The sequence below is a fragment of the Mus pahari genome, chromosome 3 (genome assembly GCF_900095145.1).
Source record: "Mus pahari chromosome 3, PAHARI_EIJ_v1.1, whole genome shotgun sequence".
NCBI classification, from domain to species: Eukaryota; Metazoa; Chordata; class Mammalia; order Rodentia; family Muridae; genus Mus; species Mus pahari.
Genome location: NC_034592.1, coordinates 60711077 through 60739061, shown reverse-complemented (window position 1 = coordinate 60739061; position 27985 = coordinate 60711077). Strand labels below are relative to the sequence as shown.

Below are 27985 nucleotides of genomic sequence, written 5' to 3'. Positions count from 1 at the left end.
AACTTCGTAAATATCTCTGCTTTTTTACACATTTCTGTTTTGATGGAATGCATTAACGTTTTATAATTTCTGCACAACGGTTCAGATTTTCCGAAATGCTGACTGAACCAAAATTTTATGCCTTACTAGCACGACTTGAGAATTTAATAGTTCACGTTGTTTATTTTTGTTAAATTTATCCTAATTTAAGATTAAAAGTAAGATTGTAAATAATTTTAATCAAAACCTTCCCGTACAGCAACTCTAGCTTTACGAGATCAGAAAGTGGAGCAACAGCGCCCTCTAGTGGCCAAATGCGGTCGCAAGCCAAGAGTTTGATTTTCCTTTCATTTGTCTCAAACCAATTCTAATCTTAATTCTTTAGTTTGACTTGGGCTTGGACCGCTGACATTAATAATGCTTCATCTCCTTGACTGTCAACAAGTCAAGTGCAGCAACCATGGGCTCCTGAATACAGAGGAAATTCTCATTTGTGCTCGCAAGAACTTGCAAGTAGCGTGTTTGCCAAAAGCTTCCAGCCGGTCTTACGCCAGACACCGCAAGTCCCCCATTCTATAATCTCCCAGCTGTGTTTTTTAGGCACAATTATAGGACAGGCAAGGTTTCACAAAAATCAAAACTTTAAAAATATTAATTGATGAAACTGTTTTCAAAGAAAGCAGGCATTTTAACAGCTAAAAATTTTCTGGAAGTCAAATATTATTGTTTTTCTCTTAAAAGCTGTTACTCACAACATTAAACCATCAGTATTTACTAATTCAACTTTCTAATTGTAATGTTTTGGACCCATTAAACTGGATAATTTGGGGTGGATTAAAGTCAAATTAGAAGCTTTTGCTACATCTCAAGCGCCTGTCCAGAAAGTCCCTGTTGGGCTTATGTGTATTCAAATTTCTCCAGACAATAAATGAGATTTTTTTTTAAGGTTGTATAAGTGACAGACTGAACCGAATTGGATATGTGGTCTATTTTTCTTAAAAAAAAAAAAAAAAAAGAAAGAAAGAAAGAAAGAAAGAAAGAAAGAAAAGAAACAAGCATTACCAAATCAGTATGTTTCTTGCTAAATTTGTCTCTCATTTTCAGAACTGTTTTTGCCAAGTTAGCTTAAATGACTGTATCTGTAATAAGTGAACAAACTTCTATATTTTTGTCTGAAATTTGGTGTGGAGAACCAGTGAAGAGGGGTGTTACTCCCCTTTTCCCACAAGACATAATTCTAAGAGATGCTTGCTTGAGTAAATGGCCCAAGATCACTCCCGGCCATCTCAAGGAACAGCAGAATGTCATTATTGTCTTTCTTTTATTATTAAGAGAACCAGACAGATCATGGCCACAGTCAAAATATTAAAGAGTCACCCGCCATAGACTACCTCTAACGTTCGCCCCATTTTAAAAATCAGAAATATATCACCTCTCATTTTTATTTTCTGGATGCTCACACCTCGCTGGGGGGCTTCTAAGCCCTTTCCTTCTTGGTCTAGGTCTTGTTTATATTTTATTGTCCAGATTTTAAGACCCAGTTTTGTCTGCATTTTTCCTTTCCTCCCACAAACATCAAAATGAGATGGTTTCAAAGCGAAGCGCCTGGGCTGTCGTAAACTCATTACCTCCAGACGTCTCGCCGGCTCGATGGCTTTATGACACCTTGGCTCTTCCTGTTTTCAAAGAGCTGTAGGTATCCGCCTGGCCTAAGGGGCGGAGGATGCAGCACCTTCGGCCGGATCTGGGCCTTGGCTTTCCCTCCCAGCCCCCATCTGCTTTTTTTCTTGGAGTCCCCCTCTTTCATCAGGATCCCCCAAGATCTCTACCATCACCCCCCCCTTCCGCCCAACCCAGGCGGCTCAGCGCCGCGGCCTCCTCTAAGGCCTACAACGCCAGTGATTCGCCTGAACCCTCACAATGACCTTCATTTTAGCCTCTCAAAGCGGCCTCAGAGGGCCAAGCTGGGGGCTAAACATACACAGAAGCTGGTTGGAGGGGATGGGCGGCAGGGGAAGAATATGGGGAGGAGAGCCTTGACCATTTTGATCCGCTAAGGTCACTTTGGGGCTTTGGTGGGGAGGGGTGGAAGCTCACTGCCCAACTGGCTAGGACCTCCTGGAGCCAGCCAGCCTGGAAGGCCTGGGGGAGTTACTCCAGAGTGCCCTTTCTCTTGTTTGGAGATGGGGGTTGGCAGCTGGGTCTCCAGGATAGAAGTAAGCCAGAGGTGCGGTGTGTCAAAGCCTTAGCAAAAGGTTGCCTGGTTCCTGGCGCCAGTGGCTCTGCAGAGAGGCTCACCCAGGGCCTAAGACTGGGAGTTCATTGTGGCCCTGGCTGCAGGATAGTGGAAGTGCCAAGACACCTTCCAAAGTTGTGCTCTTCCGCCAGGTGTGCTTACACAATCGGAAGCTTCCAGGCAGTTCAGAGACCCTCCAGGTGCTAGGACCTCCAACCTTTAGCAATGTGTCCCCTTTCAGGGATGGGACAGTCTGATGATTATGTCATTTTGCAAAGACACAGAGAGCAGTCACACAACGTTCAGGGCCAGCGGCTGGGCTCCATGGGTTAAGATCAGCATTTATTTGTTGGAAGCGGTAACATTTACAACTGGTCCTCAGGCAGGAATATGGAAGGCCACCTCCCGAGGCCGCCCAAGGGAGCTCAGCCCTCCCGGGGAGAAAGTAGCTTCCCCGGTGCTCTGAGGACTAAGCCTATCCCCACCCCCATCCCCAATCTCGCGCCCCAGGGCCCAGGGCTTCCCGGTAGGCCTCTGTGGAAGTCAGTCCGCGGGCTCCCCGAGGACAGGGGTTTTCCTGCCTTGAGCAGCTGAGTTGAGTTTTGGTTGGGAGAGCAGGGTGGGGGTGTCCACAGTCTCTCTCTTCCTTCAGATTCTCGGAATTAGATAGTTGGCCCTGTTTGGGATGCTGGATAGGGTAAGACTAAACTACAGCACTTTTCAGAAACATGAGGGACTTTACACAGAATAGGGCTCCATCAAACCTGCGTGCACTCACAAAATATAGCATTTCCTAAGGAATCAAGGGAGCAGGAAAGGGAGGGAGTGGGACAGGACAAGACTCCAAAGCCACTTGGTTTCTCCAATACATATGCGAGCAAATACAGTGTCCCCCAAATAACTCACAGAGACCAACCACACAGTCACTTCTACCTAAAAAAGAAGAAAGTCCAGTCGCTGCAGTTTCTGAATCAAGCACCCACAAAGAAAACAAACGACAACAAAAAACCCAAAACCCGCTGCCTTTTGAGCGCTGCAGGCCAGACCCGCACTGGGTCAGTCTCCTTTGGGGCATTTCTCCTTGCTCATCTTTTTCATTTTCATCCTACGGTTCTGGAACCAGATTTTGACTTGTCTCTCTGTAAGGTTCAGAATCCTGGCCACCTCGTAGCGCCGGTCCCGGGTGAGGTACATGTTGAAGAGGAATTCCTTCTCCAGCTCTAGCGTCTGGTATTTGGTGTAGGGACAGCGTTTTTTCCGGGTGGAGCGAGCATGGATCCAGTTTGCTGCAGGGTTGTCTAGGAAGAGGGGGGTTTGCAGACAAGGGAGCGAGGGGCGGAGGGGAGGCAGGGAGAGACGACAGGGTGGGGAAGAGAGGTCGTTAAATTAATTTCACCAAGGATGGACGCTTTTCACAACTTGGGGGAATTATCATAAAAAGCCTTAATGCCCGCGCTCTGTTTACCGTACAAACCGCGCGCCCAAGGTAGGTGGTTATGGGAAGCTTTTTTATGGATACGTGTTGCTCGCCTAGGCTTGGGTAGGCGTCTAGACGTTTTTATAGGTTAGTAAAACTATCAGTTTTGCACATTCGAGCCTTACAGGTTTCAGCAATAAATCAGGGGGCAATTTCTTTTGCACTTACTTGGGTCAAGTTGCTGCTGCGGCGGCTGCGGCGGCTGCTTCTCCTCCTCCTTCAGCGGGCAGCCCGGGCTCGGGTGATCGCTGCAAGCTGAGGGCTCGGACGAACCTACCGCCCCAGGCCCGGTCCCGATTCCCACCCCGGGCCCGTTCCCTGTCGCCGCCGCCGCCTTGTCCCGCAGGAACGAGTTGCACGGGAATTCTGGGCCGCCGCTCCCCTGGGACTCGCGGGCCGCGGAGCACTCAGTCCTTTTGGAGGAGGAGGAAGAGGAGGTGGAGGAGGAGGAGGTGGAGGCTGCAGCGGGGGCCGGGGCCGCTCCGGTTTCAGGCTTAATCCCGTAGTGGCGCCCGTTGGCTGGGCCGCCAGGGCTAGGAACGGGACCCGGGCCTCCGCCACCACCGCCACCACTGCCACCGCCACCGCCCGCGCCGCCGGGGAAGCCGGGCAGCGGTTCCATCCAGGAGCGTACGTAGCGTCCCGGCTCGGCGGCGGCCAGGGACGGCGGGGACACGTACGGGTGGTACAGGCCGCTCATCGTCGCCGCCGCCGGGGGCTGGGCGGCCACCGCGGACCACGAGGCGGAGAACACGGACGATTTGGGGGCAAAACTACACGAGGCGAACTCGGCGGTGGCGGCGGCCGGGCCATCGGCCACACCTGCGGGCCGGCCCTGTGTCCCCGGCCCCGGTGGCCCAAAGCGCGCGGCGAACACCTCGTCGCCCTCATGGCCTATGAGCGAGTCCACGTAGTAGTTGCTGAGGGTGCCACTGGACGACATGGTGAGGCGCCGCGCGCTCCCACCCAAGGTTCCACTGTCCACCACCGAGCGGCTCCTCGCCGGCGCCCGAGCCGCCGACTAGTTCGCAGGCTGCAGCCACCACCATTGGTCGCGCGGCCCACGTGATCATATTTACCAATACCCGGAGTAAATCAGTCCGCTAAACTGGGGGCTGCTGTGATTTAAAAAAAAAAAAAATCATCATCAACAGGAGCGTTGCAATTAGAGCTGCCGGGCCCAGGTCCACGCACCAGCCCGGCCTGGCCCGGCTCAGCCCGCTCTGGTGGCGGCGGCGACCACAGGCATAACTGCGGCCGCAGGAGGCGCTGGGGACTATTTGTTCATCTCTTCTTGCCTCTCTGGGTCCTGCGATCTCCACCCGGACTCTGGCTCTCCGACTCCTGGGCTCTGAGCCCTGGGCCGGTCTTCTAAGTCACACCTAGGCGATTATTCAAAGCCCCGGAGCAGTTGGAGGCTCCCGGGCCCGGGCTGCCCCAGGCAGGCTGGCCTTTAAGGGCGGCCCCCTGTCGCCCAAGGGGAGTCGTTCTCCCCTCGCTTCTTTTCTTACCTAACCCCCCCTACACACACACACACACACACACACACACACACACACGCTCTCACAGCTTGGCGTGTTGTTTAAAACAGGTGGAAGACCTCTGTAATGATATTATGCCTTTCAATAAAAATTTTATGAGGTGTATTTGATTATAGATTAATGTGTCCCTAATAAAACGGACGGATGGAGCAGCTCGGAGGGCCCCTCCCTCTACCGCACTCACACTCCCGGGCCAGCCACACGTACACCCTCAACATGAAGCTAGGCACATGCCCCGAGGCCCAGGGGGTGAGCTGGGTCAACTGGACTCCCGGGCCTGGTCCAGCTCAGCATGGCTTCTAAGGGGCGGCCGGCCTCCAAGGGGTGTCTCTCTGCCCTCAGATGGGTGGTGAGCACTGGAGTCCCAAGGAGCCGACAGTGATGGCCATGGTGCCTCATCTTTTTCCAGCCTTCTGGAATGGCCCTGCAAGAAAACATGCCACAGAGGGGAAACCCTAGAGGCCAGTGAGAACGGTTCTCACTAGCCGGAATTAGCCTAGCCTCAGTGAGGCCTGCAGGAACCGCATCTCCGAGGGTAGGGTCGCTGCGTGCCTTTCACATGTGCCTGCAAACGGATTCTGAAGATGTCTTCAAAATCCAGACTAAAGAATAGGTCCTTGATCCACCCCCTTTCCAGTCCCCCCCCCCCATTTGCCTTGAGAGGTAAGGCCGGGCAGCCTTGAATCTGAGAGAAATGCCCATTGTCACTCCCAAATCCATGGTACAAAGCCTGCCTAGGAGTCGAGACAAAAGCCTCATGCCAGCGGCGGCTGAGAGGACATATTCCTTGCTCTACAAGTTGCCTAGAGCACCCTTGGAGGACTCCCAATCCACCTCTGGCCCCGCAAAGAAAGGGGGTAAATGGCTACTTAGGGCCTGATTGATTGCCTTTGCGAATGGCTTTCTGATTTTGTTTCAGGGGGTCTGCCCTTTTCCTGTAGCACAGGTTTCCCCCTATCAGCAACTAATGGCGCGCCCCACATCGCTGGGAGAAACGCAGAGGTTAAAAATCACTCTACTTCTTTTGCCCATCCAAGGTAAGTCAGGGGCAAATTTATTCCAGCCCTCTCAAGCTAGAATTGAGTCAGATGCCTCTCTCTCTCTCTCTCTCTCTCTCTCTCTCTCTCTCTCTCTCTCTCCTCTCCTCTCCTCTCCTCTCCTCTCCCCCCATCCCGTCCCTAAAGGAACCTGTCTTGGAATTTGAGAGGATTTGGGGTTTGGGAGAGGAGGTTTTAAAAAAATCAATGCTGAGCATCCCAAAGACTGTCTGTCTGGGGCTCTGAAGCTCAGAGAGACTGAATGGACCATTCTTTGAGAGGAAAAGGGCCTGTGTTTAGGGGGGGGGGGAAATTCCTGTTTTGTGAAATTCTTTGAAGATGGGTTAAAAAACCACAGGCCGGACCTGGGGCAAGGAGTTCAGTCACCTCTTCCCACAAGAACCTCTTCCCTTTTTTCCTGGCAGCACTGAATAAATGTGGGCTCAACGACAGGGGTTTTACAGAAGCTGGGTTGAATTTTCCAACCCATGTGTGTACAAGGCCCATTGGACAGACTTGTTGGGAAGTCATGGTCACTTGCAACCGCTTCCAGTCACCTGACAGCTCAGACACAGTGGCTGCAACGGACATTTTGTAATTAAATGGTGAGAGATTTGACTGGGGGAATATTTCCTTTTTTTATTTTTCCTTTAAATAGTTAAAGTGGGTCACTCAAAGGCAATGGCTGAATATTAATCCTTTTCAGAAAGGAACCAAGGTAAAATAAAATGAGAAAACTCACCTAACCTTGGCTTCGCTGGGTCTGGTTGTCTTGAGCTTGGGGCGGGTGGGAAAGAGAAAAGGACTTGGGGGGCACAATTGGATCCAGTGCTCTGCTAAGCTGTTGCTTGTTCTTGCATTGGAGGCCAGCCAGGTTCCAGGTGGGCATTACTAGTTTCAACCTAGCCCCTGAAGATGGGTTCCCCAGCCAGAAGTCACCAAGAGCTCACTGAAAGCATTAAAAATAACATAACCAAAACCAAAGAGAAGAAGACACACAAATGGGGGACTGAAGGCAAAAGCCTGTATAGGGTGCTTACTTACCAGGCTCAGGGGTAGAGGGAAGCTCATCCCATTGAGAATCAATTATATTAATAAGATTAGGGGGTGGGAGAGGAGAGAGCAGTCTTCCCAGTTAAGAAGACTGGGTTGTCAGTCTGAATCACAAACCCTTCTCAAGCCCATCATTGCCATATTCTAACAGCCTAGGTCTTCTCTAGTTTTTCTCCTCCCATCTCCTTTTTCCTGCCCCTCCCAGTCCCCTAGTCCACTGCCCCCTGAAGAGCAGTTTGGTCAGAAGAAACCCTCCCCAAAGGCTTTCCTCTCCACCAAAATGTATATTTCCATTTCAGAAAGCAGAAGGAACAAACCCATTTCCAGAGTTTATTGCATTACACATGCGACCAGAACATGCACAGAAAAGCACAGGTTGTGCTTGTACTTCTACTAAACCACAGATGCACCACAAGGAAAGGCTACAAGGCATAAGTCATCAATACTCCATTTCACCAAGGACAATTGCTAAGTTCATTTGTGAAAAGATACATTGTAATGTGCTTTTTAGAGTCCCCCTCCCCCCAAAACTTGTGGGTTTTCTTAATCTTTTGAAATATATATAGATATAGGTTGTTTGTTTTTTTAAATTACTGGATGTTTTCAAAATGCCATGAGTTCATGGGCTAACCACACACAGGAACTTTTATGTTAGGAAAAACATGGAAAAGTCACATTGCTGGCCGGATAGATGGGTGGATGCGATGGATACGGTTAGATGGATGTTCTACAGTTCCAATAAGTTAAGACCCAAATGAAAATGCGCAGTAATAGTTACCCTGCATTACGATGAAAAAATAAATTACACGTGCTAAGTTTTTTTAATATATATATGTATACTCATAGGGATTACAGATCACTTGCAGCACGAACAGAATGACCCCAAAGTCACATTCTAGCAGGAAAACAGAACAGAACAGAGCAAAACAAAACAAAACAAAAACCCAAAGAGCAATGAAGGTTTTGTTTCCGCCTTGCCAGTCCTCCAGCACTCAGGCCTGGAACTCGGTGCCCCCTCTCTCGGATCCTGGCCTCACGTAGGCCTCAGACCTAAGAGAAGGTGAGGTTGGCGGTCAGTTCTCGGATTCGATTCTCTCGGCTCATCTTCTTGAGTTTCATTCGGCGGTTTTGAAACCAAATCTTGACCTGCCTGTCGGTGAGGTTAACGCTCTTACTGATCTCTAGGCGGCGCTCGCGGGTGAGGTACATATTGAACAAGAACTCTTTTTCCAATTCCAGCGTCTGGTGCTTGGTGTAAGGGCACCTCTTCTTTCTGCCACTCTTTGCAGTGAGCCAATTGCTGGTTGGAGTATCAGACTTGATTTCCTCTAACAAAATTAAAGGGAGAAGAAAAAAAAATCAAGATTTTTTTTTCTCTCAGTCCATTCAAATATACCCTTGGCCATGACCCTGCTGCCAGACAGGCTGCTTTGAACAATGCTGGTATTAAACATTACTTACGAAGGTGGGCATGAAGGGGATTGTAAATTGGTACCAATTTAGAACTAAACACTTAACACGATGAATGAAAGGATAGTCTGTGCCAGGGGCTGCCTCATCATATTCTCTCTCTCTCTCTCTCTCTCTCTCTCTCTCTCTCTCTCTCTCTCTCTCTCTCTCTCTCTCCCTGCTACACAACTTTCTGGCTTGCACAAAATGTGACTATAATAGCAAACTTTACAGAATTCCTCCCTCCCCCCAAAAACAATCTAAGCCAGTCAGCCCACCAGAAAGAACCATAGCTTGCTTCATCTACCAGTATCTCACTACTGCTCCAGGGCCCCAAGTCGGTTGCTTCTTACCCACCCCTCCTAGGCAGACAAGGAGATCCTCAACCAGGTTTATAGGGACGCAGGCTGTTTCAAGAGATAATGAGGAAGCAAGGATCCCTTCTCCACCCTGACTGGGCATTGTTACAGTTCCCCCTCCCCCCAGAATTTCCTCAATTTTTCTTTGCTTTCACACAAAAGCCTTCCCCCAGAAATGTAACTCTGAGGCTCACCCGGTAGACACTGAGGGACAGACTGCAGAAATGGGCGTTGGGGCTCAAGGTTCCTTCTTCGAAACGCATATGGGTTCTTTGCATTACCCCAGCCCTAGGTGGGCAATGCAGTTCGGTTCTCCCCCTCCTCCGCCTTTGCCCTCTTTGTAGAAGATTGCAAAGCCTGCGGCACTTTCCCCAGACAAAGCCAAGGTTACCTAGCTCAGTAGCGGCCAGAAGTCCTCTGCTTCCCCACCCAAGCACCAACAGGCCAAACCATTTCCTTCCCCTCTTAGATCGCAGGATGCGGGGTGCAAACCCTTGGACACAAACACGGTATCTTAGGATACCTTAAAATGATCCCTGAGTTCAAGGCAAAAACTAGAGCTGCAAATCTGAGCCAAAGAAAAGCGGGCACTGGAGCCCTGTTTACAAGCGGCTGGTCTCCTTTTAGCTCTTTTGTTGTATTTCGGATCTGGCTCAAGACTGATAAACCCGGCAAGCCTGTCCTCTGCCCAGGCGCCATCAGCTTGGGGCCAGGTCTGGCCGGAGCAGCGGGAGAGAAGCCCGGACCCTTTCAAGGCTGGGATCTCCCTTCTAAAAGCCGGGTGGAACTGCACCTGCGGAGTATGGGCTCTGGGCTCCGCTGCCCGGGCTCCGCTCTGGGCACCCGAGCGCTCCCTTTTCGAGGTTTTACCGGATTGCACGCCCCGCTGGGGTGGCAACTCTGTTCATACCGACCTTTGCTTTCCTTCTCCTGCACTTCGGGACTGGACACGGAGACCTCAGCCAGGCAGCTCCTGTCTTCTGGAAGGCCGCCTTTGGCCTCGGGGCTCTCCACTTGGGAGACTTTAGTGGGCTCCTGGCCGCTCGCGCTTTCGTTCATCTTCTTTTCCATCTGCAGCTGGGCAGCCGAGAGCTGCGGCTTGGCCGCGCCACGAGGGTTGAGCTGGAGCATGACAGTGGAGCTGCCTTCGGGGCTGTTATTGTACTCTTGGGTTTTCCCGGTGGCGTAGGTCTGACTCAGTCTAAAATATCCAGGGACAGGAACCTCGGGGTTCTCAACAGGACAAGACTCGGGGACCAGCCTCTGGTACGAAGGGACCTCGGCAGAAATGAGTTTGTTGCGCTTATCAGAATACATGCAGCAATTGGATTCTTCTTTAATGTTGGCGGTGAATGAGCAAGTGGGGACTTGCTGTGTAACAGGTTGCTCTATTCGACAAGATCTGTTCGGGTCTGTCCAACTGTCTACTTGAGGTATATAAGGATGTACATTCATACCCATATTTTGGTGGTTCACTTCTCTTTTGGCCAAAGACGGGAGCAGTCCACAGGTTTGCATTCCATAGGTCCCCATGTCTGCGCTAGGTGGTGGCATGTACATGCTGGCGCTGCTCGAATAAAAACTGTCACTCCTGCAGGCACTGATCAAGGAATCTACTAAAAAAGTATTAGCAGCAGGAGAGCTGTTGGGAAAGGACATTTTGGGGAGGAATTTGAAGAAGAGAGATTGTGTCCTTTGTAGGCTGACATCGCTAGGAAAACATTCCCGGTGTAATTGTGGATGCCTCTGCCGACCACATGACAACCAAGCCAATGAGATTTGAAAATGGCCTTGAGCCGCAGCCTCCTTGCAGGTCACGTGTTCCCCAGCCCGGCCGGCCAGCCGCGTAAGCACGGACAACAGCGACATCTACTAAGCGCCTGTGATAGTGCGCGCTGGAGACAACCGGTCCAGAGCTCTGCTGCCGGCCAGCCTGTCTCCCGGGGCTTGTTTGGCCGGCCTGCCTGCCCCACTCGAGTCCCCCACCCGGCCACCGGGCCCCGCCAGCGGAAGGAAAGGCTTGATTCGAGGGGCCTCCGGGAGGACACGTGCACTGAGGGAAGTCAGAGCGCTGTGGCGCCTGCTCACAGAAGCGCTCTCCCTGCACATACCCAGGCAGAAGGCGCCCAAGAGGGCCGGTTCCAAGGAAGGGATAGGGGCGCGGGCTGGTTAATTTAGTACTGGGCAGCCAGGAAGGTGAGTCCGATTCCTCTAGTTCAGAAACATCCCTCCCTAGGGCTCCAAAGTGGGGGGTGAAAATCTCCAGTGCAAAGATTGGACCAAGGTGTCGGGAAGCACTGGCGAATAGGGCCGCGAGGGTCGAGAGGCCACCACGCAGCTGGGCAAACCTGAAGCTCGGATGATGGTTCCAGCCCGTAGCTACCCTCTCCTTAGATCTTTCTGCTAGAACTAGGAGGGTGGGGGTATCGGCACCCAGGAGCTCCTGGAGCCTTGACTCCCTGACCTTTGAGGACCGGTCGCTGGGGAGCTTCCTAGCTTGGAGATAATCCTTCGCCAGCCATTCCCTATTCGCGAAAGCACTCTCCGGCTCCCAGAAACAGCTAAAGCCAGATTTCCTTCCCCTGATAACACAGGGCAGAGAGAAAGGAAGGGAAAAAAGAAAATATTTTTTCCAAAGAAAAGGGAAAACTCTGACCCCCGGACTCCACAAGTTTTAGAAAACTGGGCCAGAAGAAAAAACAAAAATAAAAAAAGAGGAGATAGCAAAGCAAATGTGTCATTTAGATCTTCTGCAAAGAAAAATATGTTTTCCTTTTATGGATTTTGTAAAAGCATTGGTTTCTGACAAGTGCAAGGTACAAGGGGTTGTGGAATTTATTAATACATATTAAGAAGAATCAGGGCGATCAATAAAATTCTCATCTACATTCTTGGGCTACTTGGTAATTTTCTTGCTTCTGAAGGTTTTTAAAGAGTTATACCCGCTGTTGCCACAAACGGGAAGATATTTTATTAACAAATCAATCGAGACTTTGTAAAGGATAAGATTAATAGTTAAGATTTAGCATAATGGCGTTCGCTTTATGAATTATTGAAAATTATACTATTGATTTTTCCCCTTCGCTACTAACCAAGAAGGTCAATTTTTGTTTTAACACAAATCGTCAAATATTAAAAGCTATACTTTTGTCAGAAGTTAAATTTTATAGTTTTGGACAATCCCTAAAATTCTTTGACAAGGTTTTGTTTGGGCAAGAAGGGATAAAGAGGGAGAGTCTTAGTCTTCCGTTTCCTCTGGTGAGGGAAAGTTTTATAAAGAGGATATGGTCTGGGTTGTGGTCCAGCTCATTAAAGAACAACCACTGCCACAACCACCGTGGAAACTCAGAATTTTATGAGAACCTTGAACAACTTCCTCCCTTCTTCTTTGGTTGCAGGCGGCGAGCCGCCTTGCGGAAGCCCGGGGCCTTAGGACAGCAGCAGGGAGCTTTAACCTTGATTTCCAAAGACTTGCCCTGGACCAGAGGCCCTGCCTGTGTGGGGGAGCCGTCCTTCGGCCTTCCGGGTCCCGTTCCCGGCAGTCAAGAAAGTAAAACGGACCCGGAAACTGTGACCGTGAACCAGCTCCCAGTCGGCAAAGACATCTGTGTTCCCTTCTCCCACATTCACCCAGGAATGGGCTGGCCTTGGATTTCAGGCCCAGAGACTGAACTTGTGGATAAATCTGTTTTCCGCCTCAACAGAACATTTCTGTGGGGTTCGATGCTCTTTAAGGAGCCCTCAGTGTTCTGGGGGACCTAGTTGCTCCTTTACAAAAAAAAAAAAAAAAAAAAAAAAAAAAAAAAATTCACTCACATCCCAGCAAAGTCCTTTGTCCCCCTCCCTCCCCTAAAGGAATTTCTCCGGGCCTGATGAAAACAGGCTTGGAGGTTATTTTCGGCCTTGGGACCGATTGGCTAGTCTCCTCTCAGTGCCCTCGCCCAAACAATAACCCCTTTTAAAAAACTCCACGGTGGCAATGAGACAGACCTTTTAAACCTTTACGCAGCTGTTCAAATACAACATCATTGTCAGGTTAAAGCCTGGAGCCTCTCACTGCTCTGGCTGCTGCACCCCGGTGGTGGAGCCCGAGAGATTTAAACATTACCTTTCTACAGGGGTGGCTATTTTTTAAGCTGGGGAGGGGGTGAGGGGTGTTAAGTAAGGCATAGGGGGAAAAATAACTTTTGTCCCTAAGTTGCTAAGATCTTGATCAAACCTAACAACCACTGATTAGCACCTCAAAATTCCCCTTTTTACATTGTGGCGATCAAATTCTGAGCTACAGCTAAATATGCCCAGAGCTGAACAAAGTGCCCGCAGCACAGCTCTCGGCAGTCCCCCTGACGCCAGCTTGGCGCTTTAGCATTGTGTTGCTTTGCATCTCGGCCAGGAGAGCTGTCCAGGTTTCTACTGCCAAATTTTCCTAATCCCAAGCAATGCAGAGCTGTTCAATCTAATCAGGAATTTTATGCCCATCAAATGCCCTTTCATAATCTTTATTTATACACGAAGAAAACACCCAGGCTAAAACCAAGCAATTCCTTACTGAGCTGGTAAGTCTTCAGTGAAGTGGGAGAGGCAAGCTCTGGCCTTTTCTGTGCGTGGGTCTTTCTGTTTCAGTGTCCCATGGCTTCAAGCTCAAAGTCTCCTCGAATTAGATTGAAGTTTAAATAGACCTTCACTCAAAGGCAGAGGGGAAAATGTGTATTCCAACTTAAAAATGGAATCTATTCTCTCAAAATTCTAACTTTTTTTCTCTTTCGAATTTCTGCCTTCAGACTGATTCCTCGGGTCCAAAGCTGTCAATATGTTAGATTTCTAGAATTTAAAACGTGAGCAAAATGAAAATACTGTAAGAGGGGAGGACAGAAAATGTGCCTTAAGATCTTAGAGCTGACACAAAGCAAATGGAAGGGAAAGGCAGTAGCTTTAGAGGTCAACTTTTATTTTGCTTCGAGTGTTTAATGTAGTGGTTGGTTTTTTTTTTTTTTTTAAGTCATCTTTAGATCTTTTAGGGCAGTTAATATTAATAATAAGTCAATAATGCATCGTAAAAGAGATGGATACCCTTATTTGTACCAAGACGCCTGTCTCCCTGGCAGTTTTTTTTTTCCAGAGAAAAAAAATTAAAAGGTCGCCTTAGCAAGAAATTACCATTTGTAACAACAACAACAACAACAACAACAATAAAGTGGCTTGTATCTTCACTCTCTTGTCTTCTTCAGGAGGGTAGGGTGGAGGCTCTGGGCCTAAGAGGACCTAGGGTCTCCTAGGGTCTCCCTGAATTAGAGCCGTGAGCTGCCTCTGGATTCTGTCACTCTTTGGACAGAGAGTGGATAGGGACAAATTAAAAAGCTGCCTCCCCAGGGCGCCCGTCTGGGTTGCACTGAGCACTGTGGCAGCAATTGGAAAAGACTTTTGAAAAGCAAATGGAAGACTACTACAGACTCGGTGAAGGATCTACAAAGATAAGCGTAAGAGATGGAGAAGAGCCAGCCTCTCTCTACACAGACACAAAAGACTCCTTCCTACTTGGCGCATTTTCTCTCTACTTCAGAATCTGAGGAACTTGGCGCCTCTGAATCGGTGTCCGCCGTCAAGAGCCCCATGCACTCTAGCCGGCCCCAAGAAGGAGAGTTTTTCAGCCCCTGAAGTTGCTGATCCCATCCCTTGGCCCTTATCAGGACCACATTGGGCGAGCGCTGCCGGGAGGAATGACACTGTGGACCGCGCAGCAGCGGTGGTCCGCCCGGCGGCTGCCAGCCAAGGCCAAGGGGCTCCCGCACAGCCAGATGCGCGGTCGATGGAGCTGCCTACAAAGGAACACAACGACATTTGGGGAGGGGGGTCTCACCCCATTAGACTGAAACCGAGGTTAGGCCCTGAGAAAGGTCGTTTTTACAGAAGCAAAGCCAACCGGCAGCAAGACAGGCAGAGCCGGGCATCCGCGCGGGGAACACCCACGCCTCTCTCTGGCGCCTAGCCGGGAAGTCATGGCGCCCCAGCCTCCCGCAAGCCAAAGCCAGCTCTGGGAAACCCGGAGAACTAGCGGACAAGAAAGCCCTAGAGCCTGTGGTCCAGCGAATGGATGGAGGGAGACAGAGGTCAGTGCAAATTTCAGGGGCTGCAGGCTCTTAACAAGGAACTTAGGGGCGAAAGGGAGAGGGATCCGCCATCCTCCCTTTGAGCCGCCCACGTCCGGGAGCCCTTTCTTCACACTTGTGGACCGCCAGCAAGGATGCAAGGGAAGGGGACATAGACATTCCCTAATGTCCCGGAATTTGCAGGAACAGTGAATCACAGGAGCAATTTTAACTGTTTGTAAGAGCCAGTGCCCAAAGCAAACTGCACACCTCAAGGTCAGCGGGCAGCTAGGAAAGGTGGCCCGGATTCAGTTAAGTACAGTGGCCTGTTACTTCAAATGCATTTCCATTCATGACACTTTGAAATACAAACGACTTCACAAAGAGTCTACTGTCTCCAGTAGCCGCATAGGTCCAGTCTGGCACCCGCACCCCAATTTCTAGCCCTCTTTGCCCTTGGGGTAACCAGGGGTAGCACCCAAGCCATGAGTGGACTGGAATCCTCAGCCCAAAACGACGCCCACGATCCTCATGGAGTTTCATTTTTTTTTCTAAGTACATGCTCAGCTAAGTTGCCAACGCCCTAATCTGTTTTAAACAAAGCCATTTAATCATCCCAGCCATCTGAAAGCTCACAAGACGCATGCGGTTTTGGGGAAATGGGAAAGGGTCTTACGTTTGTCATCGCTCTCCACACTCAAACCAACATGAAAATAGATTTCCTTAATTTAATTAACTCTCAGTGGCTATGACGTATTTCAAACCACAGCTATTTGTCTTTTAAAAATATCTTCTTGAAACCATCAGGTTATATACCAAGGTATTTTTCACAGCGACTTTAAGGAGACAACGATTAGGGGGATCTCCTGTTTCAGAAAACTGGTTGCCTCTTTTCCTCTGTCTCTATACAACTTCTCAAACTCATGGCTGGTTGGAACAAGCAAATAGCAAACACCTTAACGACTGCCTGTTTCTAACGGGCGGGCCAAGATTCCTTATTAGACTCTAGGATTGAAAAAAAAAAAAAAAAAAGGTACCGCAGCCTCTTGGCAAATAAGGTTTCTGGAACATGAGCGCGCCCTCGTGTGGCTGTAAAAGTTCTTGCAAACGGAAAACTGTTTTCTCTCGTTTGCCTGGAGTGTGTTGGCTGGCACACAGCTTGTACATTTAGACCCAGTTAAAAGAAGAAGAAAAAAGAAAGATAAAGAAAAAAAAACAAACAAACCAGTTTTATGGTTTGTTTCAAACAAACAGTATGCTCCCAGAAAGATCATATTATTAGGGTATTTACAGGTAAACCAATGCCCAGAATTCTAAACAAAATAATCGCTTTCTTAGTGAAATACTTTGTCTGCTTTGTTTCTATTTTATCCCTTACCAAAGATTTAGAAATGCGTTTACCAAACAATATAAATATATTTTATTTTGTTCTATATTTTATAAAGTGCCAGAGTTTGTTTAGCAGGGTGGCAAATTGCTTTCGAATGGTAGAGATGATGTAAGTCTAATCAGAATTTACTGTCTCAAATGTCTTTAAAAACTGCAGTTCTTCATTACAGCAAAGAGAAACTCTTTCTAAGAACTTCCCAAATTCTCAGCACACCCTAGCTCTAGTAATAGTTAATGGGCATTTTGATCTAACAAGTGTTTTTATTTTTTTTCCTAAGAAGTCAGTTGCTATTAAATTACTCAAATGTTGGGAGGGAAATTATGGTTATTGATCCTGAAATTAGGAATTTTCCTAGATTTATGGTGAACCCCCAGTATGATTCTGTATGGTCATAAATATGTGTGTGGGTCTGGATGTATGAGCCTGGGCGGTGGTTGGAAATCACAGAAGAACTTTAAGGCGCCTAATTATTCAGAGAGGTTAAAGGTGATGACCTTGACATTTTGGAAGTTCAAAGGCATACACTTATGCACTTATGTTTTTCTTTACTCCCCAAAAGCTTTGGCAATTTAAAAAATTCATATTTTAAAAAGCATACTTCCTCAGAAGAGGCATGAGGTGCTGTGCATCTTATGGATTTATTTTTAGACTTTGGGCGTCTGAGAGGTTAAGAGTCATAAGATCCACTTCACTCTTGTCAGATCAAGAGGAGGTTTTCTCACGTCTCCAGTTTATTGCACATTGCGGAAATCTCTTTTGGGCCCACCAGAAGGTGTATAATATAACCCAATTAAGCTGTTTAGAACTTTGGGTTTTATGGTGTTGTCTAGACAGTTCAAGGTTTTGTAAACAGCCTGGCTTGGTCCTGTGACATAAAGGGCACTGCAGCCCTCACCACATTCTTTAACTTAAAGGGATAAATGTGGTGAGAAGCAGTTTTGCAGCCCCCAGCCTTAGTCCAGTGAGGGGGGCTCACAGTCCCTGCTTCATGACACCAGAAAGACCCCCAAGACCCTGCACCTATTAACTTCCTCTTAACAAACTTCCCCTGCCTCACATGGAGGATTTTCCCCCTTCCTCTTCTTAAGAAACTCCAGCTCCTTGTCACCATGTTAAGAGATCATTTGGATCCTCTAATTAATTTTAAAATTTGTTTTGTCTTTCCAAAAATTCCAAGTTCATTAGACTAGAGGTGGGGGCAGGGTGAGAATTTGCTTTTAGACACCTACTACTTCAATCTCATTGCCTGGAAGGAAAAAAAAAAAAAAGACAACCAGCATTGCTGCATCACACCATCAATTCAGAAATGAACACTAACAAGATATTTTAGAGCCAGTGTAGCCCACAGTGGCTGTGAAGGACCAATTCCTATTATGGTGAGATTAAAAAGTGTCTCAGCGAGCTTTCAGTTGCATGAGGAAGGGGGTTCTGGTCACTAAGACAGCCTGATTAGCCACTAAACTTCTTCAAACAGTAAAATCCATGCAGTGTATTGAAGCTGTGACCTCCATTTTGCTAGAAACCATTTATTCACACACAAAAAGACAGTGACTCATGCCCAAAGGTACATTTCCCAGAGTTTAAATAATCTGTGTTCACTGAGGGGAAAGAAAGGGATTTCTCAAACTCAAAGCAAAACACCGGCTCCTTCTAGCCCCATGGCCTAACTTCCTACAGATCTCGCCGCGTCCATGAGGACTCAGAGGGAGAAGAGGAACAACAGCACATTGGCGGTAAAATTGTAAAGGGATGTTTGCATTTACCATGTTCCCCTTATTAGGATCCGCTCAGCCAAGTTCCGGGCCTCTTCCTCAGGCTGTAGTGGTCGCTGGGAGGTCCCGAGTTGAACGCGAGAAGGAATCGTGAAGTTCCACAGAGAAGAGGCGTCATTGAACCCAAGGACATTGGGCCTGCGGAGAGCAGGCTGGTGGGGAGAAGGGTGAGTGAGTGGGGTTCTGGGGAGGGGGTACATCCTGGAGTTCTCAAAATAAGGGGTTTCCAGTGAAATACTGCAGACGGTCCCTGTTCAGTTTCTTTTCCTTCATCCTGCGATTCTGGAACCAGATTTTGACTTGCCGGTCAGTGAGGTTGAGCATCCGAGAGAGTTGGAGTCTTTTCTCTTTGTTTATGTATACATTAAAGAAAAACTCGCGTTCCAGTTCGCGGATCTGGTACTTGGTGTAGGGACAGCGCTTTTTCCGGGACCTCTGGGGGGCCACTGCAAGGAAAAGAAAGCAAGGAGTGAGAGAGGCTACTGCTTGCCCCCACCCACTCTGGCCACTGAGCTAGGGCCAGGCCTTGGCCCAGTTAGGGACGTCCCTTGCCGCCGTTGAAAGGCCCTGCCTGCGTCGTGGGGGATGATATATGGGCGGGCACAGTAGAGTGCGGGCGTGGACATGTGTTCATGCCCTGGGACACACACACACACACACACACACACACACACACACACACACACACACACACACCAGGCTGGCAATGAGATAGGAAAGATGATGGCAAGGCAGGCTCTGAACTAGAACATGAGGGGAAAGAGACAAGAGCTTGCCAACAGGGGCATCTGCTCAACTCCGAGCTGAGCGCCAGCCAGAGGTTGGGGTCCAGTGCGGAAGATCACCTACCCTCCCCATGAAAGGCAGGAGGCTCTCGTGTTCCCACTCACCAACTGGCTCCAAATGTCCTTCCCTCCTTTAAGGTCCTCAACTCACCCGCCCCCCCACCCAAATAGAGGGAAAGCTCTCTACAGCGATTAATGTCCTCTTCGAAGTCTACCTTAAGCCCACCTAAATTGGTTTCCTATCATAAACACGCTTTACAACGACCCGGGAAATCTTATAGGATGTATAAACCCCCTCGAATGCTTATAAAGTAGCACATAAAACGGCGCAAGCAGAGGGAGGTCCCCATTGCCCCCCCTCCACCGCCCCGGGCCAGCCCCTCGGCCCGCGCCCCGCGCCTACCTGTGCCGCCGCTCTTTTCGGCCCCCGCCTCCCCTGGGGGGCCCTCGCCTTCACCGCCAACGCCTTCCGCCGCCCCCTTGGGCTCTGGGCCCGGAGTCGCCTTGGCGCAGGGACTGCCCCCGCCGCCACCAGCCCCAGGCTTGGGGTCGCCCTTGTCAGCGGCACCCTCGGGCTGCGGCGGCACGGGAGCGGGCTGGGGCTGCGGGCCGGCGAAGGGGGGCCCTGGCGCCGCCTCGTAGAACTGATCAAAGCCCTGGGGCAGGATGCCGTTGCGACCCACGGCGCTGTAGAAGTTAGAGGCTGCTGCCGCGGGACCGTGCGGCGGCCCGGGAGCGCCGCACACCGGCTCGGGAGCCTTGAAGAGCACGTCTGGCCGGCGGCCGGCGGGTGGGAGCAGATCTCGTTGCATGGCCACCTCCTCGGCCGCCGCTGCCGCCGCCGCTGCCGCCGCCGCCGCGGCGTAGTAGGGAGCGTAGCCCCCGGAGCCGCCGCCACCCCCGCCGGGACCGCCACCGCCGCCGCCCCCCGCGCCACCGCCGCCGCTGCCGCGGTACGGCCACTTGGCGCGCTCCAGGCCGTAGTCGCGAAAGGCCACCTCCCGCACGGGCTGGACGTGCGGCGCCAGGTTGGACGAGTAGGGGAAAGTCATCTGGCACGAGGACGGCTGCGAGAGGAACGACGGCTTGCTGGCGAAGTCCGACGGGGCCACGTAGTAAGCGCAGCCCGGCAGGTACATGCTGGCTGCGCTGGGGCCGCACTCGTCAAAGTCGTTCATGGCTGCGCGGCATGCACGCCGGCAAGCCTCGGGCCGCTCCCCGCGCCTCCAACCTGAGCCATCGATTGCACAAGAGGCTTGGGCCAGGATCAACTAAGCAAAAATCCCCACCGGGCGCTGACGTGCAATTCATCTTGATTGATTCTGGTGGTAATTATGTCACGTGACGCCATGGAGAGAAATGTCCTTATATCTATATCAGCGCTCGCCAACACGCCCCGGGACGGCTTCTGGCGCCGAGACGCGCGCACGCTGGGGGCGGATCGGCCTCCAGCTCCCGCCAGCTCTCCCAGGGCACTCCCTGAGCAGGCTGCGCTGCAGGCCGGTCACCTGCGCGCCGCCGGCGGCTGCCACCGCTGGGCGCATCTGCCGCCACCGGACTGGGCCGCCCGCCCGCCTTAGCCCGCCCGCGCTGCTTTAAGTACCCGGACCTAGGCCGGAGGGGAGGAGGAGGGAGGGAGGAGGGGGAGGAAGGGGGAAGGGAGAGCAGCCGAGAGCGGTGGGGGGAGCCCCGGCCCTGGCACAGAGGACTAGGTGTGAGAGTGTGAGGTTCCCACCCCCACCTTTCCTGCAACCGCTCCCTCCCCCGCGACACAGCCACCCTCCGTAGCTCACCGGCTGGGAGCTTGTTGCATCTTGTTCAAGGGGCGTAATTGCGACACTCTCTAGGGCGCAGGGAGCCCTGATTTACATATTTCTCTGCGGAGTGCGTTCCGGCTGGTAGGGATTTGGCTCTCTTGGGTTCTGACACCAGGGACAAGAGTGCGGAAAAAACGACTCCCAGGAGCTAGGCTTGGCATGGGCCTTGGTACCCATTGGGCCTTTTTTTTTTTTTTTTTTTCAGGTTTTTCCGCTCTGTTCCCGTCTCTCCTTTCTTAGCTTATCCTTACTCTTCTCCTTTTTCTCTCTTGTCTTCCTCTCTTCCTTTCCTCGCCTCCATCCCGCTTTCTCTCCTTTCTTCAGTCTTTCTCAGTACCTCCATACTTCTCTCTCTCTCTCTCTCTCTCTCTCTCTCTCTCTCTCTCTCTCTCTCTCTCTCTCTTCTCAATACTCAGTCAGCGTGGAAACACAGAGGCCCCGGTTTTCTGGCTTTCCTCAAAGCTCGCGGGTCTGAAGAACAAAAGGAAGATAAGTCCCACTCTCACAGAATAAGGGCCCTACTCACCGCCCACAGGCAAACCCCTTGTGCTTTGGCCTTCCTCATCATCTTCTGTGTTCAAGTCCCTTGGAACTTTCACTTAGTGTTGGAGCCCCACTAAGCCCTGAGCAATCTCGTGGCATGTCCCCCAAGACTCCTCTGGAGCCCTTGAATTTGATGGTCACAGCATCTCCCAGGGAGATCGGTTGGTTCTCCAGAGGCCCTCAATAGCGTCTGCCTGCCCGCTGGAGTCTATTTGCACCACCTGACTCCGAGGTAGACTTTCCAGGCCCCCAGCCGCTTGCTCCAAAGCCTCATTCTCTTCTGGCTGCTGCAATCCTCTCAGGCCTGGAGTCCAGAAGAGGCCTAGGCTCCCACCTCCAGCTTACCAGGTCTTACTTAGTCTCTCCCCAAATCCAAATCCCAGAACCAAAGGCAGAAGCCTGCCTCCTTCCTCTGTGTTCCTCTGCCCAGGAATCAGCCCACAGGCCTGGGTTCAGAGCTATGCCCCGTTAGGCAGCTCTGTTCTGGCTCCCTCCCTTTCCCCAGACCGCTGCGGTTCGGGTCCTGTGCTCTCTGCGCACCCAACCGACTTAAGAGAAAAGGCGGGTGGTCTGAGTTGGTATCTATTTTCTAGCCGTCGCCCCTTCCTCTTCTCCTCCCTCCTTTCTCCATTCCTCTCTTTCCTCCGCCCTCACCAGTGTCTGCTTCCCTCCCCCCAAAACTGCGCAAACAGGTCTGTAGCAGTGACGACTGGAGCTCCCCAAGCTCTCTCCCACCTAGCTGTCCATCCTAGGTGACCCCTCCCTGTAACTTCCACCCCCCCACCCAGATTCCTGTTGGCACCATTCTCCTAGCCCGGGGTCCGACAAACAGCATATTTTTATCTGCCTCCCTATCTCCATCCCAGTTCCAAGCCTCTCCTTTTCTGAACCCTGGTCGACGCCCCTGGATCTGTCTCCTAAAATGGCTCCCTAGACACAGCACAGTGTTCCTGGGGTCGTTCAGGACGGAAAGCAGCGGCGGGGGGCCCCCAATCTTTGCCTGTCTTGGGATGCAAAACAATTTCCCCACCTTCTCTCTGCTCACCCCACCGACCGTCGCCCCTAAAGTGAAGTCTGCTGGCTGCTGAAAAGGGAAATAGAAAGGAGGAACCATTCAAGTTCAACGACATGGCGACGGCAGCTCCGGCGGGAGCCGCGCTTTGGCAGGGGAGGGTGCGCCATCTGCAGCGGCGCGCTAGCACATAGGGGAAGGGGCGATGGGCCCCCCTCCACGCCTTAGCATGTAACTCGCCCCCACATTCTCCCCACAGCATTCATCCTTGGCCCAACCCGCTTTGCTCTTTAGCTCCAGCTCTCTGCTTTGGTCATCACCCCGAAAAACCATGAAAATCCACAGCCCCTGCACCCGCGCGTTCCGCTAGAGAACCTACCGTGAAGACCCGAGCGTTGTGTCCTTGTCCTTGCTTATGCGATCCTACTCGAAACACAGGGAGCACTCGCGGCCTTCGGGGCTCCGCCAGCAGCTCCAAGAACGATAGCTTTCTGCGCAGCGCGTAGACGCGATGCGGTAATTTTGAGCCACCCAAGATAAGACACTAACTTGACCTTAACTTTGTCAGGGCGCCCCTGGTATCTGGAGAACGTGAACAGACACTGTCTGGCAGCTCTCGTAAAAGCTGACTGGGGAAGGGATTCTGAGTCATTTCATTTATTACCACTACAGTTCTGCAAGAAAGCTTTTCCTCCCTGCCAAACTTTAATTATTTATGCTCTTTTAGGAAACGAAAGAAGAGAAAAGCAGGGGAGGTGGGGGAAACACCCAGAGCCAGTCTCTTCCTTGCAGAGCCTACTGAAAAGACTTAAGTGGAGACTGGAAAACAACAACAACAACAACAACAAAAATGTGGGCAAATCACCTTTGTCCAAGGACTGATGGACAGGCGCTATGCCCCCCACTACCATTGAGGGAAGTGGATGCAGCTGAGAGAGGCCAGTATGGGGCACACCTCCCTCCCCCACCACCAGACATGAATATTTACAACGATTCTGGATTTCTCCTCCACTAGCTCGCAGCCAGGAAGCCTCCCTAGCCTGCTTCCCAAGGGGGAGAACCCTCGGCCCTTAAAAGCTTCCCCCTTTCGGCCTCCAGAGCTATCAGCGGAGTGAACAGCAGGGTAAACCGTTCTTTTTTCATTTTAAAACCTCTTTCTTAGTCAAGAGGCCTCGTGGACTGCAGCATTTCTGAAGCATTTCTCTCTCTCCGAGGGAATACGGAGCCATCAGATTTCAATGTCATTTTTCTTTGGCATTTGTTTCCTACCCAGGTTCCAAATTTCTTTCAGAACTTCGGTTAGGGAAGGAGACACCGTGGTCTTTGGATTTCTGTGGATCAGTAAAGTGGATGCATTTGGAAAACACAGCTGGACCCACAGATAAGATTTTATACTTAGGCTAATTTTCTTCTGGGATTGGCCTCTAGGAATATCTCCCCCCACACACACACACACAAACCATCCCAGACTACACAGAAACATAATGGCTTAGTATCATATCTATCTAGGAAATTGGCCTGCATGTTTTGTTTTAGGGTCTGGGTCTGAGGAAGTCTGGCTTCTTCCTTTCTCAGTTCTCTGGACCCAAGGTCTCTCAGTATGGCTTCTGCCTTTGTTCAGTTGTTTTTCGAGGAGAAAACCTCTCAATACAGACTCAGACTCCAGAAACCTGGCTCAGTTCCACGCCCTTCCTGAACAGTCAGATGGGGAAACATTCAGACCACAGGACCTTCACAACCCCTTCCTTCTTACCTTCCAATTGTTGTGGGTAATTTTTTTAATTGTTAAAAAATATACTGTATGTATAAATCGAATTTGTTTCCCAGAAAGGGATCTGAAACTTGAACATTCAGTATTAGAGATGCATTGATCTTGCTTATTTTTTCTCTAGTGAGACACTACTTTCTACCTTTATGAGTTAAGAGTCATTTTCAAAGGGGTTACTTTTAAACAGGCCCTGGGTTTATTTGACTGAACTCTGGGCTCCAAAGGCAGAAGGCAGAATTCCCATGGGAGCCTGTTGAAGTCCTGGTGCAGTGACCTAGGGAGCTTCCTGGGACTTAGCTTGGTCCTTAGAACTCTGACCACAACTTGGCAGAGAGATGTTCTGTTTTGAAATCTGAGGAGTCTCAAATCTTGACTCTCCCTTCCCCCACCAATTATAGTGAGCTTTAAAGTTTGAGAATTTAGGCAATGTTGAGAATCCTTAGTTTACAAACTTTCAGTTTGCTTTGTGTTTGAGATACAACCACATCTCCCAAGGACTCCCCCTTTGAATATTTCACACAAATTCTGTCTATAACTCTTTTTTTTTTTAAATATATAACTGTTCTCTGACTGTCTGGGAAGCCATTTTCTCATTTAATGAACAGCAAAGACCAGAGTTAAAACCCCAAGTGGAGAAAAACAAAAACTAATTTGAGAGCCTGAAAAAGACTACAAAATAATTTAAAGCATCTTTTTAAAATGAGCATCCGTCCCCTAACAACTTGTCTGGGATCTGGATATTTATTTTCACCATGAAGCTAATATATACAGGGAAATGTTATTTTACAAAATCAAAACATAAACGGCAACTGTTATCACAGAAAATAATATTTAACACACCAACCGAGGTCAGTTGGGGCGAGGCTCAAAGGTCCTTGTGAGATGCCCTTCAGGTCCAGTTCCTGGAGACCCTCCCTAAAGGAAAGCCAGTGGATTTTGGGAAGGAATCATGAGCCTTTGGGATGTTGTGCATCTTGCTAAAGGCTGGGGGTGGGGCTTAAAGCTCAAAAGAAGAGGCAAAGATTGTAGGGAAGGCGGAGTTGAATTCACTGGGAATGAGACTGGACAGATTCTATAATAGGCATAGAACAACTTCATTCACAATTCAGAAAACCTAGGTTCCTCAAGGCAAACCTGGCAGGGCTTGGGGCCTTAAAAGCTTTACAAGAGCTGGCCACCAGTCTCTGAGAAAGGACACACTAGCTAAGTTCTGATGGAGTTGGTGGGTGAGAAGCACTGGAGAGGGTGGGGAAGAAGCACTGGTTCTTTCTGTCCTTCAAGAGCAGCAACCACAGGCTGAGAATCTGAGAAGTCTCTTCTCCCATCCTTCAGACTTCTCAAGGAGGCATTTTGGGGGGGGGGGTCTCTTCTTGTCGTGATACATTAAGGAAATTCAAGAAAGACAGATATCCATCCATTCAAGAGGAGAGTCGTGGTTACAGAGTGCAGATCCTCCTCCCGCCTCTCTTACTCTTCTTTCTTCCCTGTGCAGCCATGCCTCAAAACAGGCCAGCAGCTCCCCTCACCCGTAGCTCATTTCTAGGGATCTAGTTACAGAGTGCTTGGCCTTGGCTCGGAGATAGGTGAGGCTGGAGCAGGGGAATTATGACAGTCTAGAGACCATACTTTGTTCTGGAGTCCCAGTTTCTCTCCCTGTCTCTGAGAAGGAAATCTTCCAGCCTATTTTACTCAGCAGGAGAACCTTTGAAGATTCCAAGGTATCCTTTCCTTCCTCCCACGAGTCTGAAGGTCTAGGGTGGCTTTTGTCCTCCCAAATCATTCAGGGCAGGGCAGATGGGGGTTGTGGAATCAGGCCCTTTCCTTCCTGCAGAGCGGAGAGCTCAGCTTTGTCACAAAGGGCTTCTGCTGTGAAGGGACTGGAGTTATCCTCAACCCCTTGCACTGCGGAGGGGTCTCAGGGCCTTTCTACCTGCACTTCTACCCGGAGCTCTAGCTAGACCCCTGTTTCATGCAGAAAGAGCTGGATAGAGAAAGAAAAAGAACACGTTGAAAACCGGAAAAAAAAAAAAAACCCTCATACAGTGTCACAATAGTGAGCCCCGGATGTAAACATCACAGACAAGGACAGGTGACCCCAGACACCATGCTGAATGTTTAAAGCCAGTGTTAGATTGCAATTCCCAAACACCTCTGGGGAGGGTCTCAAAGAGAGCTGAAATCGAAAGGGGTTCCACTGGCCTCATCTCCAAATCTCCTCCTGGGTCCTTGGCTGCAGACTGAGCCTTCTGGTCCTGAGGGCGCCCAGGACCAGAAGAGTGGGAGGGAAATCTGCAGCCCCAACACCTCCTCCGCAGCCAGGCCTTGGTCCAAAAGGGCAGGCTTGACAAGGCCTGGGACCCCCGTGGGCAGCTAATAGAGCGCCAGTGCTTGCTCGCGCTGCACTACCCGCTTCTTCTTCATACGCCGGTTCTGGAACCAGATTTTGACCTGCTGGTCGCTGAGGTTCAGCCTGTTAGACAATTCCTTACGCTTCTGCCGGTTGATGAATTCATTGACCAGGAATTCGTTCTCCAGCTCCGCAATCTGCTGCTTTGTGTAAGGTTTCCTCTTCTTGCGGGCCCTCCCTGGGGCCGCCCCCCACGGCAGGCCTGCAACAGAGCCCCGACCCATGTCAGCTCGCTCAGATCAACTGCCCGCCCCACAGACGTTCACCACTGCTGGCGGGTCTCCTCCCTGTCCAACTGTCCCTGACATCCCACCTCCCGTCCCTGCCTAAACTGGCTTGGGGGAGCATGGGCACTGTTTACCGTCGGGCAGTGAAGATCGCAGGCAAGAGGCCACCCCGGCCACTTGCACTGCCATGTTCAAGTTGAGCGGGCCTTTGGTGTCTTCCTTGAAGCTGGAGGCGCAGGGGGCCCCCTGGAGCAGGGTCGCAGAGCCTGGAGCGGTCCGGCCCACACCCGCGTAGTCATACTTGGTGCCTTTAAGAGCCGAATGAAGCAGACTAGACTCGGGGGCGAAGGGCGGCCTAGTCCGGCTGCGTTCCTCAGATGCGGTGGGCGCATCAGGCGTATAGAACTTGACCTGGTCTTCGGGTCCGTCCTTGGCGCCTGGAGACTGCAGGCCAATTGGCCCAGAGCCGGTCAAGTAAGGCTGGGAGAAGCCTCCAAAGGCAGAGGCGGTGGCAGGCTGCGCAGGGGTGCATGAGGCGGGCGTAGTAGCCCAGGGCAGCGCGCTGCGAGGGTATGAGATGGGGGGAAGCGCGGCCAACTGGCTGCCATTGGCTCGCAGGTTGGAAAAGTAGAAAGAGTCCGGTGACTGTAAATTCAGAAGCGAGCCCACATAGCCAGCTCTGTAGAGACTGCGCTCACACATCTCCAACAAAGGGCCTCGGCTGTGATCGCTACAGTATTTAGTTACAACCCGGAATAAGAGGACCGGCTCAGAGGATTGGACGAAACTTTGCCTGCAGGTTCTTCAAAGCCGGTCATTTCGGCACCGCCTACATCCCCCAGACCCGTCCCCACCCCCACCCTCTTTCAGAGTATTATGATAACACCCGCAATGTTCGACGGCGAAGGACGAGGCTACTAGCAGAGCAAAAGCCTGTTGAGGGAGGGCGAAGCCCTTGAAAGTTTCCAGACCTCTTTCAGGAGCCTGTGACATTGGGTGAGGGTGCCTTTGCCCGAGTGTCTCTTGGGAGTTTTCCTGGTCTGGGTT

At 50.7% G+C, this 27985-nt stretch overlaps 4 protein-coding genes and 1 long non-coding RNA gene across 5 annotated transcripts; all 5 read right to left on the bottom strand.

Annotated features, from left to right (window-relative positions):
* Positions 1-2548: 2548 nt before the first annotated feature.
* Hoxd9 (homeobox D9) lies at positions 2549-5145 on the bottom strand. The gene is made up of 2 exons (XM_021194687.2): positions 3861-5145; positions 2549-3513 (listed from the first exon to the last, which is right to left on the bottom strand). Exons 1-2 carry the CDS (start codon positions 4633-4635, stop codon positions 3272-3274), a joined length of 1017 nt encoding a protein of 338 aa, XP_021050346.1. The 5' UTR covers positions 4636-5145; the 3' UTR covers positions 2549-3271.
* Positions 5146-5318: 173 nt separating this feature from the next.
* LOC110319233 lies at positions 5319-7215 on the bottom strand. The gene is made up of 2 exons (XR_002380394.1): positions 7013-7215; positions 5319-5657 (listed from the first exon to the last, which is right to left on the bottom strand). It is a non-coding gene; the product is annotated as an uncharacterized LOC110319233 (long non-coding RNA).
* A 422-nt stretch (positions 7216-7637) lies between these two features.
* Hoxd10 (homeobox D10) lies at positions 7638-10873 on the bottom strand. The gene is made up of 2 exons (XM_021194686.1): positions 10046-10873; positions 7638-8651 (listed from the first exon to the last, which is right to left on the bottom strand). The coding sequence occupies exons 1-2, from the start codon at positions 10788-10790 to the stop codon at positions 8374-8376; spliced, it is 1023 nt and encodes a 340-aa protein (XP_021050345.1). The 5' UTR covers positions 10791-10873; the 3' UTR covers positions 7638-8373.
* Hoxd11 (homeobox D11) lies at positions 8564-20412 on the bottom strand. Its single transcript, XM_021194688.2, has 3 exons — positions 19568-20412; positions 18371-18825; positions 8564-8651 (listed from the first exon to the last, which is right to left on the bottom strand). Exons 1-2 carry the CDS (start codon positions 20340-20342, stop codon positions 18590-18592), a joined length of 1011 nt encoding a protein of 336 aa, XP_021050347.1. The 5' UTR covers positions 20343-20412; the 3' UTR covers positions 8564-8651; positions 18371-18589.
* A 4620-nt stretch (positions 20413-25032) lies between these two features.
* Positions 25033-27708, bottom strand: Hoxd12 (homeobox D12). Its single transcript, XM_021194985.1, has 2 exons — positions 27073-27708; positions 25033-26913 (listed from the first exon to the last, which is right to left on the bottom strand). The coding sequence occupies exons 1-2, from the start codon at positions 27638-27640 to the stop codon at positions 26675-26677; spliced, it is 807 nt and encodes a 268-aa protein (XP_021050644.1). The 5' UTR covers positions 27641-27708; the 3' UTR covers positions 25033-26674.
* Between the last annotated feature and the right edge of the window lie 277 nt (positions 27709-27985).

Excerpts from the sequence above, each read along its gene's own strand:
- Hoxd9 (XM_021194687.2), bottom strand. The coding sequence starts at position 4,635 with ATGTCGTCCAGTGGCACCCTCAGCAACTACTACGTGGACTCGCTCATA. Across the intron at positions 3,514-3,860 it reads GCAGCAGCAACTTGACCCAA|ACAACCCTGCAGCAAACTGG; the intron begins GTAAGTGCAAAA and ends CCCTCTTCCTAG.
- Hoxd11 (XM_021194688.2), bottom strand. The coding sequence starts at position 20,342 with ATGAACGACTTTGACGAGTGCGGCCCCAGCGCAGCCAGCATGTACCTG. Across the intron at positions 18,826-19,567 it reads CGAAAAGAGCGGCGGCACAG|TGGCCCCCCAGAGGTCCCGG; the intron begins GTAGGCGCGGGG and ends TTTTCCTTGCAG.
- Hoxd10 (XM_021194686.1), bottom strand. The coding sequence starts at position 10,790 with ATGTCCTTTCCCAACAGCTCTCCTGCTGCTAATACTTTTTTAGTAGAT. Across the intron at positions 8,652-10,045 it reads GCAGGAGAAGGAAAGCAAAG|AGGAAATCAAGTCTGATACT; the intron begins GTCGGTATGAAC and ends TAATTTTGTTAG.
- Hoxd12 (XM_021194985.1), bottom strand. The coding sequence starts at position 27,640 with ATGTGTGAGCGCAGTCTCTACAGAGCTGGCTATGTGGGCTCGCTTCTG. Across the intron at positions 26,914-27,072 it reads GCGATCTTCACTGCCCGACG|GCCTGCCGTGGGGGGCGGCC; the intron begins GTAAACAGTGCC and ends GCTCTGTTGCAG.